This window comes from Brachyistius frenatus, unplaced genomic scaffold (assembly GCF_029030835.1).
Source record: "Brachyistius frenatus isolate BFR_SWC_R1_liver_20210118 unplaced genomic scaffold, ASM2903083v1 Contig_107, whole genome shotgun sequence".
NCBI classification, from domain to species: Eukaryota; Metazoa; Chordata; class Actinopteri; family Embiotocidae; genus Brachyistius; species Brachyistius frenatus.
The window spans coordinates 979,433-995,373 of NW_027210706.1; the positions used below are offsets into that span (position 1 = coordinate 979,433).

Consider the following 15,941-nt stretch of genomic DNA (forward strand, 5'->3'; position numbering starts at 1 on the left):
CTGGTGAATGACACCAGGGGAAATATGATCCATTACTGTCTCACTCTCACACTCACACACACATGCCAACTCATCGCATCCCCTTAACTTTTCCTGGGGCCACTTCATCTTAAAACCACAGTTTATTGATTTTCTAAGTCAGAGAAAGGAAAAGTATCTCCACCCACACACTGTTGTAGATTATGTGATAAAGAATATCGATTTATCAAATAACGTACAATCAAAAGACTTGAATAAATGAATCTGTCTTTTCTCCCTATGGTATCCTGCAGTCCTCTGTGCCTCTGTGCCTTCCTTCCATGTTTTTTTCAAGTGACCCTTAGTTCAGACCATATGGTATTAGTGTGTCATTACAACTGTAAAGCAGCTGTCAGCAGGTTTCTGCTGCCTTCTGGGAGCACAACGCCACCTACTGGTCTGAACTGTCAGATGTAATTACGTACCCAATGGGAGGAGAACAGTATTTGATCCCATCACACTGTATATAATCATATATAATCATATATATTTGCTTGGATTTTATCAACTACTTTTTCATGAATGACAACATACACTGCTCACTTCTCCCCTCCCCACATACAGACATGGAAACTAAGAGCTATCATGCAAGTTACAGTTTGAAGATTTCCCATGTGGAGATGTTATGAACCTCTAATAGGTTAGAGAAATTAAAAAGAAGAGAATTCATTATATTTCTGGGTATATTACAGCGAGCACAATCTTAAACATTTAAGTGGTATCGGACTTGAATAGCCTGGATTGATAAGCACTGTTAAAACAATTACAGTCTTTGTTCTCTAATCAGTTTTATGCCTGTGACAGCGTGTAAAAGCAACATTCAGTCTGCACCCACGGTGCCTGCATGTCACAGTGTAAGCGCTCCCTCTTATGAGTTACTGTTTAATTGACATTTTATAGAGCTTTTACACTGTTAAACTGAAGGTGTCAGTCATTGCTGTAGCGCCCATAAGACCTTATAACCACTGGCAGAATTTTCATATACTCTTTTTAGAAATTGTAGTAAGTACAATATTAAAGTGTTCTAAAGTATGATACCAGAAATTGTAAAACAATAAAACGTAGGTAGTGGTGGAAGAATTACCGAGCTCCATTAAATTAGTAGAAGTAGCAACAGCATGATGCAAAAACATTCCAGTCCTACACAAAACTGTAAATATCACAGGTTTTAAAGGCATAGTAATGGAAGATGTCATTTCTGCCAGTATATGGGTCTCTCAGTGAAAACACTTAAGAGTTATAAATTCAATTATGAAGGGATTATGGAAATTGTGGTTTTCATTGTTAAGCAACCACCATCGCCGATGAAAATCAAACGAAGCAGTTGGCAATAGCTTCTTTCTCTCCCGCTCACATCCTTGCTCTCACTAGGTGTGTCTTATTTTAAGTTATTTCTCTGTCTCCTGTTGTGATAATGGTACATGTAAGGAATGTAGTTCATGTGCTGTGTTGGAGGTGAGGCTTTGTGAATTAGAAGTGTAGTTCTGCACAATGGAAACCCAATTGTTAGCTTGCTAAAGTTATAGCCAGCCCCCAGTGGCCGGTCTGAGCCGCTGTCCCATTGTAACTATTCAGGGGCAGAGCATTTCCTGGGAATGATGCCAATAACAGGCGACAAAATGAAACTAAATAAAATTACAGATTTCTCTGGGTTTGAACAGTGTTGGAAACATTTGATATAATATTAGTGCACAACTTAACAAAATTCGCACACTATATCTTTAAATTAATATATGCTATATTAGTACTAAGAAATTAAAATGTGAGCAGCTTTTCAATGCTGTAGCTGGTGAAGATGGAGCTAATTTAGATGTTTTATCATTTATTTATTTTCTTTGAAATTTTAATCTAGAAAGGACCTGACAACCAAATAACAGTAGTGGAGTGAATAATTTCTTGATTTTATTTGGTAACGTTCTATGAGGAAACATTTATGCTGCTATACAATATTTGGATGCCTAAAATGTGTAGAAGACATGATCAATATTTTCAACAACCAATATGCTATTTTAAATTCAACTTAAAAGCCAAGGATAGGCAGTTACAAAATGTGTTACATTTCTGTGATTTGAATGTATATCTGTGTATGTACATATGTCTGTAACAGGCTGACTTCATCTTCTTGTCATATATATATATATATATTTTTAACTCAGATTCAGTAAACTGCTCATGTAATACCAGATGTGTAAATCATTTGCATCTTGTAAGATTTTGAACAACTCCCTGCCAGTTCTTAGATTCAGGGGAGTTCAGCAGTTCTCTCATTAACTTTAAATTCAGGTTTAGAGCTCTGAGCCACCCTTTTTTGAATTTTAGATCTTGTGGCCTCTTTTCCCAAGCATCTTTGTAACTGTTTGTATATTGTGCTCATTTTATTGTGGGACATATGATTAGTGGTTATTGAGGCACGTTTTTCTATTTGTACTCTTTTTTTTCTATTTTATTCGTCTTCATAAAGCTCACCATCACATGCCTGAGGGAAAAGTTAATATGGGGACATAGGATTCCTCCTTTTTGTGGTTGTAGTACCAAACGGAACAAAAAAATATTTTTAAGAAACAAACATAAAATCTAAGCCCTTTGGTAGATATAGCTCAAATACTGGGACTCTTTTACTTTAAAGTAAACTTTTACATTGCAACTATCTTTTTTATTTACCACCACAGAATCCAACTGAAGTTACCACATTTCACCAGTAGACGTCTCTCCAACCCTACTGTCACCAGCCACACTGCCTCCACTTGATACACTTAAGTAGACAGCGGTGGGACAGCAGTGGAGCCGTGGGAGGGGTGGAGGAGGGGGGGTGGAGTAGGGAAGGAGGAGGGTGAAGAGACTGGATGGCGATCGGAGGGGGGAAAGAAAAATAGTGAAATTTAGCTAATTGCGAAATATTTGCTCTACGCAGTAAAGTGAATTCAGATTGCTTCCATTAGTAATGAGACGCATTTAGAAACCTCCTCTTCTCTCCTCTCCTCTCCTCCATCTGTGCCCCCCTCTCTATCACCACTCCCATCTTCATCTATCTTTCTCAGATATTTTCCATTCGTAATGAGTCACTTGCTGCTGTCTCCTGACATTGGTGCACAGGAAAATGGCAGCAGAATTTTAAAGTTGAATTTTAAGTATGCTTTTTACTTATTAGGCATAAAAGCAGGCAATCATGATGGTGATGGTGTCTGCATGTGAGGAGAGGTATATGATAAAATAACTTTTAATGAGATTTTTACATAACATGCTCTTTCTCTGTCTTCACCACCAAACAGTGTGACACTGACACCGTGTTAACATTTTAAGCCTTTATTATCGTCCTCTCTGTCCTTTTTTTTTTTTTGCTTTTCGACTCATCTGACTTTATCAGGACAACATTTAACATTTGTTGCCAAAGCAATATGTCAAAAACAATATTTAGTACTATGAAGTAAAAATAGTCTGAAATATTGTCTCCCAACATACCATCTGTCACATCCTGCAGTTTGGATGCTGAAATGATTCAAGATTCAGTTTCTCTAAAGGCCACAAAAGGCAGAAGAAGAAAAAAAAAAACACCCTACAATATTGATGTTACTTAGAAGACCTTTAATTCTCATTGGAATTTAGTTGATGTAGATTGTAAATATCATCCTCAGAAGAATTGTGTAAGCATTTGCCTCAACACATCTGTCCCACACAGGTGTTTTCTCCCTCACTCACCTGGTGGCTTTGTTTCCCCTGTTGGAACGAGACACCGTTCATCTTTGTCTTCATTAGTTCGTGAAGTTTGTTGACTGTAACTACACAATCCAAACACAGTTCCAATCCTGATCTGAGCAGAGGGCTAACTGTCCACACAACTCAATATCAGGCCGAAGCGTGTAATACACCTGCCACTCCACTACAGGATGCTGTGTCAGTGTCCCGTTTTGCCTCACCTAGGGGTGGAAAACAAGGTGCCTTTCATTTAGCTATCCAAAAGCCACGAGGTTAGGTTTAGGAAAAAATATTTTTTAAGCTTTGGTAAAATATTTCTTAAAAGCAATCCACATTGCTTTCTCACCGACTCAAACCCTGGTCTTCTGGGTAACATTCTTGGACTTGATCCACCCAAACATCACCAACCTACCTGTCAACTCAGGCTTTATGTTTCTTTATACTTTGAAATATGCCCTCCTTAACATGGCCTCCTTCTTCAACCGTGATCATATATATTTGTACTTTTCATGCCCAGGCAAGGCAAAACACGACACAGACATGGTATCCTCTGACAGGTGCTTTGGTATGATAGAGGTCTAGGCCAGAAGGACCAAAACACTTGTGTGGTTGTGCTCATACGAAAATAGCAATATAAATACCTACAAATCCATGACAACTGAGTGAACTCCATCTGCCAATGAAGATTTTGCATTATGATCAAAAGCTCCTGAAGAGCTGGTAAATGAACCTTGTGTATAGACAACTCTAGAAGTTGTAGACCACATATCTTATTGCATTTGTAAAGGGGATTGAAGGGAATGTTTGTGAGTATATCTCTATTCTTCATTCCAAAACCTCACTACAGTCAAAAGAAGTTAAAATGACAGCACCGGAGCCGGTGGGGGAAGATTCACAACCCTTCAACCTTTGAGTGCAACCTTAGAAACTACATTATGCCCATGTCTTTCCGGAGTCCCCATCTGTCCTTCTGTTTGTCATTTACTCTCCATCCCTCTCCACTCCTGTCAGCTCGTTCAGTCTGTCTCCCTCCCTCCATTTTTCTTTCTAGTAAGACTCTCGTCATGGTGGCTGAAGACAGCTCTTTCTGCTCTGTCAGTTACAATAAGTCGATGTGCTGGGTGTGTGCTGTAGGTGCGTGTGTCTGTGTGAGGGCATGCGTGCAACATAGATGCATCAACCCCAATTACCTTGGGTCATTGCAGAGTGAGAGAACACCCTAATTCAATCACACACACTCAGTGCATGAAATGAAGCTTTGATAACTTGCGCTAACTTGGGGTAACTTGTGCCTTGTTTGGACTGTAATGTTGTGCTCAGGCGCCCAAATGTGACCCTATTAAGTTCGAGGCTTCAGGCAGGAGGCCCTGGAACAGTCGGCCTGATTAGTGAACTTTAAAGTAGCCTCAACTAGAAATTGAAACTACTAACAACTTTGCTCATGAAAATGGTTTTGTTCAGTTAAGGATAATAGTCACCAAGTATGGAGCTAGTTCACTTCTTAGCTCATCACTGTTCAGTACAACATGGGTGTTTTTCTCCCTTAACCCTCCCGTCGTCCTCGGGTTAAAATGACCCGCAGCTGTGTTCAACCAAATTCTATTTTATTTCTATATTTTTATATTTTTTTGGGATCATTGGTCATCATTCTTTAAAGAAACCCTCAGAGCCTCCTTGTCACCAATGATCCCAAAAAATATGAAAATAAAATAGAACTTGGTTGAACACAGCTCCCCAAGGACAACGGGAGGGTTAAATGTTTGCGCAGCTTGTTAGAAATCTCATCCCGTAAAAGCACCACAGCTATTTACTGGTTTTGGCTAACGGTGATTTCACCTCTTGATTTTGTCTGTCTTTTAATAAGCTTTTAACAGAAAAGAATCAGTGAGTGCTAAGTGTAATTAGCAGACACAGAGAGAGAAGCACTGCTGCTAAAAGCAACTGAATCAGTCAGTGTTGCTGCTGATTTCGTTGAATCCACTCCAGCTTCATAATTTAAGGTAAACATTTTCTTTAGTTTTAGACTCAACATCTTTAGACACGTGCATCCTCAGAAGACCTGTTTTGAAAGCTTTAAAGCAACATTGAGACTAGATTATTTTTGGCCGCCACATGGTAGTAAAAAAAAACACAAAACTGAATGTCAACTTAGCAAACTAAGCTAAAACCGTGAGCAAAAAGATGCCAAAAATATCAATACAGAATAGTTGGATGGTAATGCTGAGAAACAAGATTTTGTTGTGTGCAAAAAAAAAAGGAAAATAAAAAGATGTGTTTCTTACGTATTTCTTATACAAATAAAGTATGTTTTTAGAATTTCTCCAAACATGCATTTTTTTAGTTTTTATAGTATACTCACATGGACATGGAACATGGATAAGTAATATACACTCTGTTAAAGTCAATGTCTGATGGAAAAATTCATACAAATTCTGAGTAAAAAGCACTGTAAGGTCTACACATTTGACTTCATGTGTAATTCAGTGTACTATAGGCTCATCACTACAAGTAAACCATTTCACATTACATGTAGAGATGTGACTAACTGTTACCATACAAACATTAATCAGTACAGATAGATATGTTTGCACTTCAATGTGTGACATTACTCACAGCACAAAAGGTTGTATGCATAAAATGTCATATGGATTGTGGTTAGAAATAATTTAGAAGAAAAGAGAATGCGAGTAATGTTCAGAACCTCCCATTGCATTTCAAATAAAGAAATCAACAATGACATGCATTGAGAAAACTGTTTCCACCATCCAAAAGAAGTTCAACACACTTCTCTGTCAGACTTTAGGGGTGATCTCATTTGAAACGAGTTGTGCAGCTACACATTAAACACTGCTGCTGTAGGCAGGGTATTTTAAACATACACTGATACCTGTTTCAAGTTCCAACTGCTGCAATGTGTATGTGTGTGTGTGTGTGTGTGTTTACATGTGTGTATGGTAAAGTGCACCGTCTCAAATACGTGACCATACCCTTAAACAAGCCCATTGCACGTCATGCCTCCCATGAGGAAACGTGTGTTTCTGTGTATGTGTCCAGTCTGATCAGGCACACACACACACGCGCACGCACACACACACACACACACACACACACACACACACACACACACACACACACACACACACACACACACACACACACACACACACACACACACACACACACACACACACACACACACACACAAACACACAGATAACAATGTTGTACACTATAGCAATGCTGCCTCTTGTTTTAGTTTAAGTCTTTGAACACAAACAGGTGCACATGTACATGCACAGTATCCTGTAGGCAATTACCGTGTTAAGTAATGAGGACCCTACAGTTCTCATCCTGACCCCTCTGGAGGTGTGTGGTTGTGTGATGTGTGTGTGTGTGTGTTTGTGCCTGTGTGTGAGAGGCCCTATGGTGCTAGTTAAGTATAGTAAGATAGATTTGACACCCAAGGCACTCAGCAGGAGTCAAACGGGGAAAGAAATAGACCTGTTTTAGTCTGCCTCTCTGCTCCCTGTGTCTTTTGTTTTCTCTTTTTCACATCATCCCTCCCAATCATCTCATACACCCTTCACCTTTCCCATCTTTATCTCTCTGTCTGCATCTATTACTATTACTTTTCTCTTCTCCTCTATTTTCTTGCCCTGTTCCGCCTCCCACTGTTTCTCTGCCTGTTTATCTCTTTTCACATTCCTCCAATTCACTCGTCCCTGCATTTTTGCATTACATACATTTATTTCATACAGTGGGCATTCATGCGACCCTATTTTCCACTGAGATTTGAGGTAACAGAGACAATTCATCTTCTCTTTCAGCGCAGCTCCCTCTTTCGCTGGGTCTTGGCCTCTGACTCAAACAGGCCCGTTCTCTCTGCTCATCAGATGGAAAGCAAGATACTGCAAGACTGCTGCAAATGTTTCACAAAGGGAGTTGTGCCCTCATGCATTTTTCAGCTGAATATTTAAAGCAGTAACTACACAATCCTGTTTTTTTTTTTTTTTTTCTATTTTGTGTGAGGTCCAGTAATCATTTCTGTAGTATTTTTTCACTGCACTTTCTTGAACTAGTCCAGGACTGTGACTTCTTCATTCCTAAATTGTCTGCAGATGAATCATAAAATTATATACTTTGTATTTATTTCTTTTACTTAGGAGCAGCTACTGCTTAATGTTTAAAATTAAGCTTTGGAAGAACTTTTATACCGCACACATTTCTTCATGACAGCACACATTTAAAGTCCTAATTATCTTGGAAGCTGTTCACTTCCACAAATATTTACTTGGCCATAAAAGTAGAATCAGCTCCTGAGCTGAAAGGATATTCCTTGTTAACAGAATTATGAAGCGAGATGGGATATGTCCTATGTAACTAGAGCAGACAGAGCAAACATGGTTTTATATTTAGCAAGCCAGACTAACAAAAAAACCAACAACAAAAAAGTCCTAGAGCATCCAAATCCAGAACACAACCTACTCGTTATTACTGCCTGTCTATTCAACAGTGATGTCAATCAAACTGAGTATTCCTTTAGTGTTTGATTTAGTTAATAGAACAGCCTGACACTTTGGGTAATTCCCTTGTTTGCTTTCTAACTGAGAATTTGATAAGACGATCAGTATCATATCTTTACTGTAAGTATGGAGCTCTGATTATGGAATTAGTTTAGTTTAGCATAAAGATTGGTTTTGTCCAAAGTGAAAAAATTAATCTACCAGAATCTTGAAAGTTACTGTTATATCTAATACAGTGTATCTCACCCGCAGCAAGGTGCTGTGACATTGCAGTTGTACATTTCTGTTTGCGTAGAGATTAATTAGTGATTAGTGAGAATCAAGGTGTTGGTAGGCAGATTTTTGAATGTTGGAGAGGGCCAGGGTATTTCACGCTGCTTTCAATCTTTATTCTCAGCTAATTCTTCCAGTAAGAAAAAGACCAACGTGTACATTTTGACTGATCTTTGACTTCTAACATGACTTCAGATTTAGAAAACTACTGGTCTCTTGGATTCGTGACTTACTTGGATTAGAATGACTATTAATATCACTACAAATGCAGAACATAAGTACATTCCAACAGCATAAAAATGTTTTACAATTTCTGATCAACATAAGCAAAAACTGAACCCTGAATTTCCCAAAAGAATGTGTCCTCAATGTGGATTTGTAATCTCCTGCACAAATTAAACAAGCAGATTTCAGGGGCCTCAAGGCTCCACCCTATAGGCTACATGGCATTCCCTATTCTCTTTTGTAAATCATAAACTGTGTAATTGTATTTTTGGGTTATGATGAAGTTGATGGGGGTTAGTCGTACAGACAAACAGTGATAAAGACAACGCAACAAATTTTAACCATATGCTGCCAGTTGTTCTAATGAGCAATTTACTCACAGCATGTTTGTCATAATTAGTTATTTTATTTTTAACTTTCACTCATACAGATGTATTGTTTGAAGAAATGGAACTTTAATTGAGAGGGTGTTGAGATGGCAGTTTTTTTTTTCATGAAAAAATGTGAGGGAAAGAAAAAGAGGCTTACCTTTCTTTTGCAGTATAGCACTCCCACTGCGCCTCCCTATGTGGTTCTCCACGTAACAGGTGTAGTTCGCCAGATCTGCCTCTTCCACAGCATCAAACATTAAGGACAGCTGCACCTCCTTCTCTCCTAAATGCTCCCTCAAGATCCTGACCGAAGGAAGAGACACAGAGAACAGTCACACACAGCAGGGACATTTTTCTTCTCTTAAATTCACTCCTTTAAAACACTTAAGGAAGATGAAGAGAACATAAACTTGGATTTTTTTTCCTTCTCCCAGATGGTTTCAGGGAAAGAAGTAAACATGTGTAAATCTTTGAGACAGGAGGAGCTCCGTGTCTCCCCAACTGCTCCATTAAAGCAGGAGAGGGAGGAGAAGAGGCATAAGGAGGAGAGCGGTGTGGAGCACAGTATATAGGGCAGAATAAAACAGAAGGACAGAGGGAGAAAGGAGGCATGGGTAGAAAACATTGGCGACAGCTGGAAAAAGCCTCTCTCCTTCTGGTGAGGTCATACTCCTCTAAAAGCCTGGGAGGAGGAGGAAGAGACTGAACTGATGTTTGGGTCACAGAGAGTGACTTTAGGCTTCTTTTCAGGTCAGATTCAGCCATAACCAGTGATATCTGAGATCAGACTAAGTGTGCTGAGATGGCAGATTCAGAGCATCTGGCACAGATGGATCAGTGGCATTACAGGTTGGGAGATTTTTTTTATCATTCTATGTCTATAGGAGTGGAAACCCATTTATTTTTATCAGAACTTATGTTTATGTAAATTAATTGCATTTATATTTGTTATTAATTCATGTATGTATTTGGATAATTAAATGATTTTATTTTTGGTGGCTAATTGTATTGTGGAAAACAATGAATGCATTTCTTAAAAATAGCTTAGTGACCCATCAAAATCTCCAGACGTATTCATTGCTGTGATTCATATTCAAATTTCATGAGGTTTTAAAACTATGCAACACAATGTTGCTGTCTCTTTTTGTCTCTTTTTTGCTTTCTGTGTTGTTGCAACTGAATGAACAAATGAATATTACTTACTGCTGCTATGTCAGGCTTTCCATTCAAGCACAACACATTATGCAGATTGCAGCCAAAACAATGGGAGACTTAGAAATTTGTGATAATTTTTAAAAGAGTCACTCTTTATTTTAAAATACAGGTAAACACAAGTAGATAATTCCGTTGTAGCCATGTTTATGACCAAAATAACAAATATCAAATGTTAGTTGTAACTGGACAGTTTTCATGAGTTGGCTGAAATCTTTTCATGTTTCTGTCTGAAACTTTAGAAAACAGGAAACAGGCAAAAGGGGGCACTGGATGGACTAAATATTATACACAAAATCAGAATCCTGAAAAATGAATGATCCATGCAGAAAATATAAATCAAACACAAAAGCAAAGTATACTTTACTTTCACATGGGAAAAAGGTTTTAAGGAGAGGAAGGGAACAAATAAGAACAAACTTTGCATAGAAAAGTAACCACTGATAGAACTCCTCAAATCTAATAAAGAAGAGCAGTGCTACACAATGGTATTGGGGTAAATAATGTTAGCATCTTGTGCAGGTACACCTGCCCCCATACAGTCTATGGGTAATTTAATATAACAAGAAACCTTACATTGCAATACAAAAAGCTCCATATTGTTTTTGGAGTGCATTTTACTTTTGCTCTTTGCACACCACTTCAACATGTGGAGAAAACCAAAGGTTGACTGTCCAGCTGTATGTAGAATCATATTACCATATGGTTGATAAGTTATGACTGGACAATTGCTCTTTGAGGCAGAAATTCAGAGAACAATAAGTTGCAATGATGCAATGACCATTCCATGTACCCGAAACTCCATGCTATTAACTAAATCTATCCAGTGGTTCAGAGGGGAAGATTAGTGTACCGCCAATCTCCTGTGAAGTCAATTCAATGTCAGCTTTTAATACTCGACTAATCACAGCTTGAACCTCAGAGCAAATTGTCTGGGACTGGGAAAGAGCCAGAAAAAAACGAGAGTGAGCAAGTGTGAATTTAGACAAATCAGGAAAGGAGTGTCACATGCGTGATGACACCAATGTGAAAGGACCTTGTTTAAATAGAGAAGGTCTTGTGTCTGCAACCAGCATTACATTTTTGGATTGAACTGTTATCACAGTGCAGGGAAATGTAATTTCACCGTAAGGAGCAGGATATGGCAGTGACTAAGATAACAAAATTGGAGCAAAAATGAAGCAAAAATGGAGTATCAAACACAAGCAATAATTTAAGGAAATATTTACAAATTTGTATTTCATAAACATGTTGCAACAGGAGATGTGATATAAGATATTTTACTGAATGGCTTAAAAGAGAACAGCCTAAAAAGTTTATCGAACAAAAACTTTGCAAAAATATCCCACACACTAAATATCTGAAGATTAATCAAAGGTGTCTAAAAATGTAATTAAATTAAACAAATGAATGAGGCAATATAGCATCAGATTAAGCAAAATAACTAAAGGTATAAGAATTAGAGTCAGAAATATTCCATATGTTAAGTCTGCCCTCGGTCAGCTGTGTTATGGGGATGGCTGGTTAGAATTTCTTGTAATTGGCCCAACTAAAGCAGCAGACATCAGGATTTTGGAAATAATGAGCGTATCCTGAGCGGAATCAGTACTAGTGTCAGAGAACAGACCAGGCAGGCCACAGGATTTTGTTGTTCTTTGTCTGTACAGAATGTGCTGGTTGGACTCAGCTTCGACCTACAGTAATCCAGACTGTCCAGATTCTAAAATACACCGGGGTTTAACCACACAGGAGTTTGGACAGTCCAGAGATGAAGCAATGTGTCGTATTTTAATCTGGTTTTAGTGGCAATACACCATGAAAAAGTACTGTATCTGAGGATTTTATCCAAGCGCTTGCATAAAAATAAGTTTGACACTTTCTCTGTGGAAATTGAACTCCTGACCTCTCAATATTTATATTTTGTTCTATTCTTTTAGCAACAGAGGAGCATAAAGGAGCAGTTAAATCTAAATACTATTAGGACTATCATGAGGATGAATAAGGAAGGGTTTTAAGATTAAAAATGTGAAATATTCCTGAATAGATACACCAAAAGATTTTTATGAACTCGGTGTGTATTTTTTTTTTAATCCTCTGTGTTAGGGTTTTTCAGCGTGTGCATCACTCTGATGTCTACCAGGACAGAGTGTCAGAGGTCTCCGTCACAAGCAGGGACTTGCTAAAATCCTCAATTTAAAACACATCACTTCCTCTCCCTTTTTCTCACCTTCCATCCAATAACTCCATCCATACCCACCAACACCCACCCTTTTCAGACCACCTTTCTTTCTCCCTCCATCTCTCTACAATCTGCAACTCCCAGGCTGTCTTGATGTCTTTTTAACAGACTCCTTCAGTCCCAAATGGGACTGAATTTCAACAAAAAGGTCAGACTTTTTCCAATTATTAATCATTAAGTTACCAATGACCTCCTCAATTTGGTCACCTCAGTGTTCCCCCTTTAATTTCTTTTGACACCATCAGCCGAACCAGCCTTCTTTTCCTACCTCAATCTATCTCAGTATCTAAGATACTGACCTCTTCTGGACACAGTCGTAAGTCACTGGAAGACAGTTCAATTGCACCTCTGTCCTAAGGTGTACCCCAGAGGTCAGTACTCGGTCCTATCCTGTTTTTTCTCTACATGTTTCTCTCCATGTTTTAATCCATCGTCATTGTCTCCACTTCAACAGTACGCCGATGACATCCAGCTCTACATATCCACTACAGCTCACTTCACCCAAATTAACTGCCTCACGAAATGGATTCAAGCTAACTGCCAACAACTATCCTCAAATCTGGTATGATCATTACTGCCCACCATCTCATTCACCATTAACAGCTCTACTTAATCGCTCTCCTCACATATCTGGAAGCTTAATGTCATCTTTAACTGTAACCTCAAATTTAAAACAATGCAAATTACACCACAAAAACTGCCTTTTCCCTTTTCTTTTTTTTTTTTCAGGTTTTAAGTTCTAAAAACCATCTTAGTATAGTTTTATATCTCCTCTCTTAAACTTGTCTTGGAGCAGTACTAAGAACACATGATTTTGTGTCTGTGTACTTAAGGCACACTGATATTAATGAATCTTGAGGAAGGCACAGCCGGGCCAACCACAAATGTTCTTCGTTCTGGTAGTTTGCTCACCCAGCGATGGAAAGATGGTTCTGTTTTTTCTTCCGCATAAAAGGTTGGAACAGTGGGCCATACTGAGGGCGGACATATGCCATGAGTGTCACAAACTTATGAAAGTCCAAACAGCACAGCTGCTGAATGTGGTCTATGTACATATTCCATGGACTTAAAGATTACCTAGACCAGCTTTTTTAGTCACCTGGCAGGAACAAGTTGACCTTTATTAAAGTTACATCCGCCTTTACACCTACCTATTTCTGACTGACCACGAGAACCAACTGTTCATTTTCTGGGTTATATTTGGAGATATTTACCATTATAAACTTCAATTATGAGTGGTCATAATAGTTTAGCTTATTCATGTACATACTGATGATTTAACTTGACCATGTTCATGTTCTATAAAAAGTATTTTAAGAACACTTTTATTTTCCCACTTCTATACTTGTCAGAGTGAAACAAGAAACCACTTTTAGGGGACTAAAGCACTCCCTGGAAAATCAGATTGGATTACTGAGAAAAAGGAGACATTACCATCAACTATGTGATACAAGCTTTCGTTAAAAACAGCAGTTGGACCGGACAGCTGACGTGCATTTCTACCAGGTAAAGAAGCTTCTTCGCATCACTGGACATATGGGCCAGTGCTGCCTTCAAGTGAAAATATGAAACAAGTACTGGCCCAAGCAGAAATACTGTAATTATGAATTCATTGCACATGAACGAACCATGAACTGTGATAGCTGAGTTGCGGAAATGTAAAACAGTTGGACATCACTGAAACTGTTCTCAGCCAACAGCTGGAGTGAAACTGATGACACTGCTCATATTCATTATGTTCTCTGTGTTTTAGGCATATTTTGACCAAAGATACTTGAATTATTCACAAATGCATTTACATCTTCCATAGAAATATGCAGGGGTAAGAAGGAGAGCACTTGATGGTTGAGCGTGTAGAAGTATGAAACAACTGCCAATCACACAAATTTACAGCTTGTGTAGCTCTTTAGGTGCTGTTGTAATAATGAGGTGAGAGTGTCAACATTTCTCTCACATGCTGCAATGGAACGAGCGTCAGTAATTATAGGTGCTCACATTATCATGGAGGCTACAAGACAGTATTGGACGCTATGCAAACAGACAGATCCACACGTCAGTGCTGCAGCAAGATGGGTAAAGAGAGCTTAAGGAGGACAGATTAATGTGTGTCACAGCAGGCGTCTGCCAGCTGTAAGGGATTGTTGAATGTTGGAATAGCAGTGTGATTGGATCAGAGGTGGCCAGAGGACTGGACTGAAAGATTGAGAACTCATCAGCCAAAGGTTAATTTAATACCACGGGGCATGATTAGTTTCAAGTTTAAACACTCCCACTCAAGCACACTGCGGCTCTCTTTATCTGCAACACTATTTTCAAAGGCCAGTAAGTGGCTTAGCAGTCACAGATACCAACCTTGAGGCACAGAACCTGGGTTCAAATTCTGGATGAGCAAGCAGCTCTCCTGCTGAAGTGTCCTGCAGCAAGACACTCAGCCTCTACCAGCTTCAGATGTGCAGTTGCGTAGCTGACTCTGACCTCCCTCCGGGAGTGGTTAAAAAGCAAAAAGGTCCCCCTTTTGGCCGGATAAACATTCACATTATTGTAAATCTGATACGATTAAATGTGAGGGATCATTGAGTAGGAAAGAACATTTTCCCTACAGTTTACTTTAAAACACTTTCTGATATCAAAGGCTGTGGCTATTTACAGGTCAGTGAGGGATTTAATGCCGATGGTTAAAATAAAAGAAAACAATGTTGCAAATGTATCTTTTATATTTTGTTACACATTTTCTTTTGCACAATGTAGTACCAGAAGTGACAGAGTGTAGTGTTGCTAAAAAAGTGGGCAGGCTGAACAACAACATGGAGAGAGAAAAAGCAATAAAACACACGGTGTTGTCATTGTATATCCTACATTGATCAATGCCAGATTCTCTCTAAGCTGCCATTGGCAGGGTGCAAGTAGTTCACTTAAAGAAAACCAAGCAGGCTTTTCCCTCAGAGACCACTCCTTATTATGTCTCTTGAAAAGTAATGAAGCTGCATGTTGTGCTTGATAGAGGTTGAAGGGACTGTTCAGAGTGATAATTTAATAATTGTTTAAACATTTCATCTTCCATGTACTCTAATTAGAAGTAGAAGTGGTGACAAGAGGTGAACAAACAAATAATTAATAAGCATCGTGAAATTACTTTCTCAAATTAAAAAGTCATCTGAGGTTTAGTAGTGCAGTTAAACTTCCAAATAGAGGAAATATCACTTTAAAATCAGTTTCAGGGTGAACTTCTGATGTCATTGCTCCATAAAAACACTACAACTTCTTTGAAATCGGTCCAAGACAGCGACAACTAGTTGCTAAATAAGCTGCCAGACAAACAAACCAAACCAAACCAAACCAAACCAAACCAAACCAGTGTAAATCAGATGTGTAAGAGAAAATGAAGGC

General features: G+C 38.6%; 1 protein-coding gene across 3 annotated transcripts in view; it reads right to left on the reverse strand.

Annotated features, from left to right (window-relative positions):
- The window catches only part of il1rapl2 (interleukin 1 receptor accessory protein-like 2), a 444,417-nt gene that overhangs the window by 17,961 nt on the left and 410,515 nt on the right, over nucleotides 1–15,941 (reverse strand). For all 3 annotated transcript variants that reach the window (XM_069712202.1, XM_069712201.1, XM_069712203.1), the window contains one exon: nucleotides 9,261–9,406. In XM_069712202.1, the coding sequence (XP_069568303.1) occupies nucleotides 9,261–9,406 (146 nt within the window). The remainder of the gene's footprint in view (nucleotides 1–9,260; nucleotides 9,407–15,941) is intronic.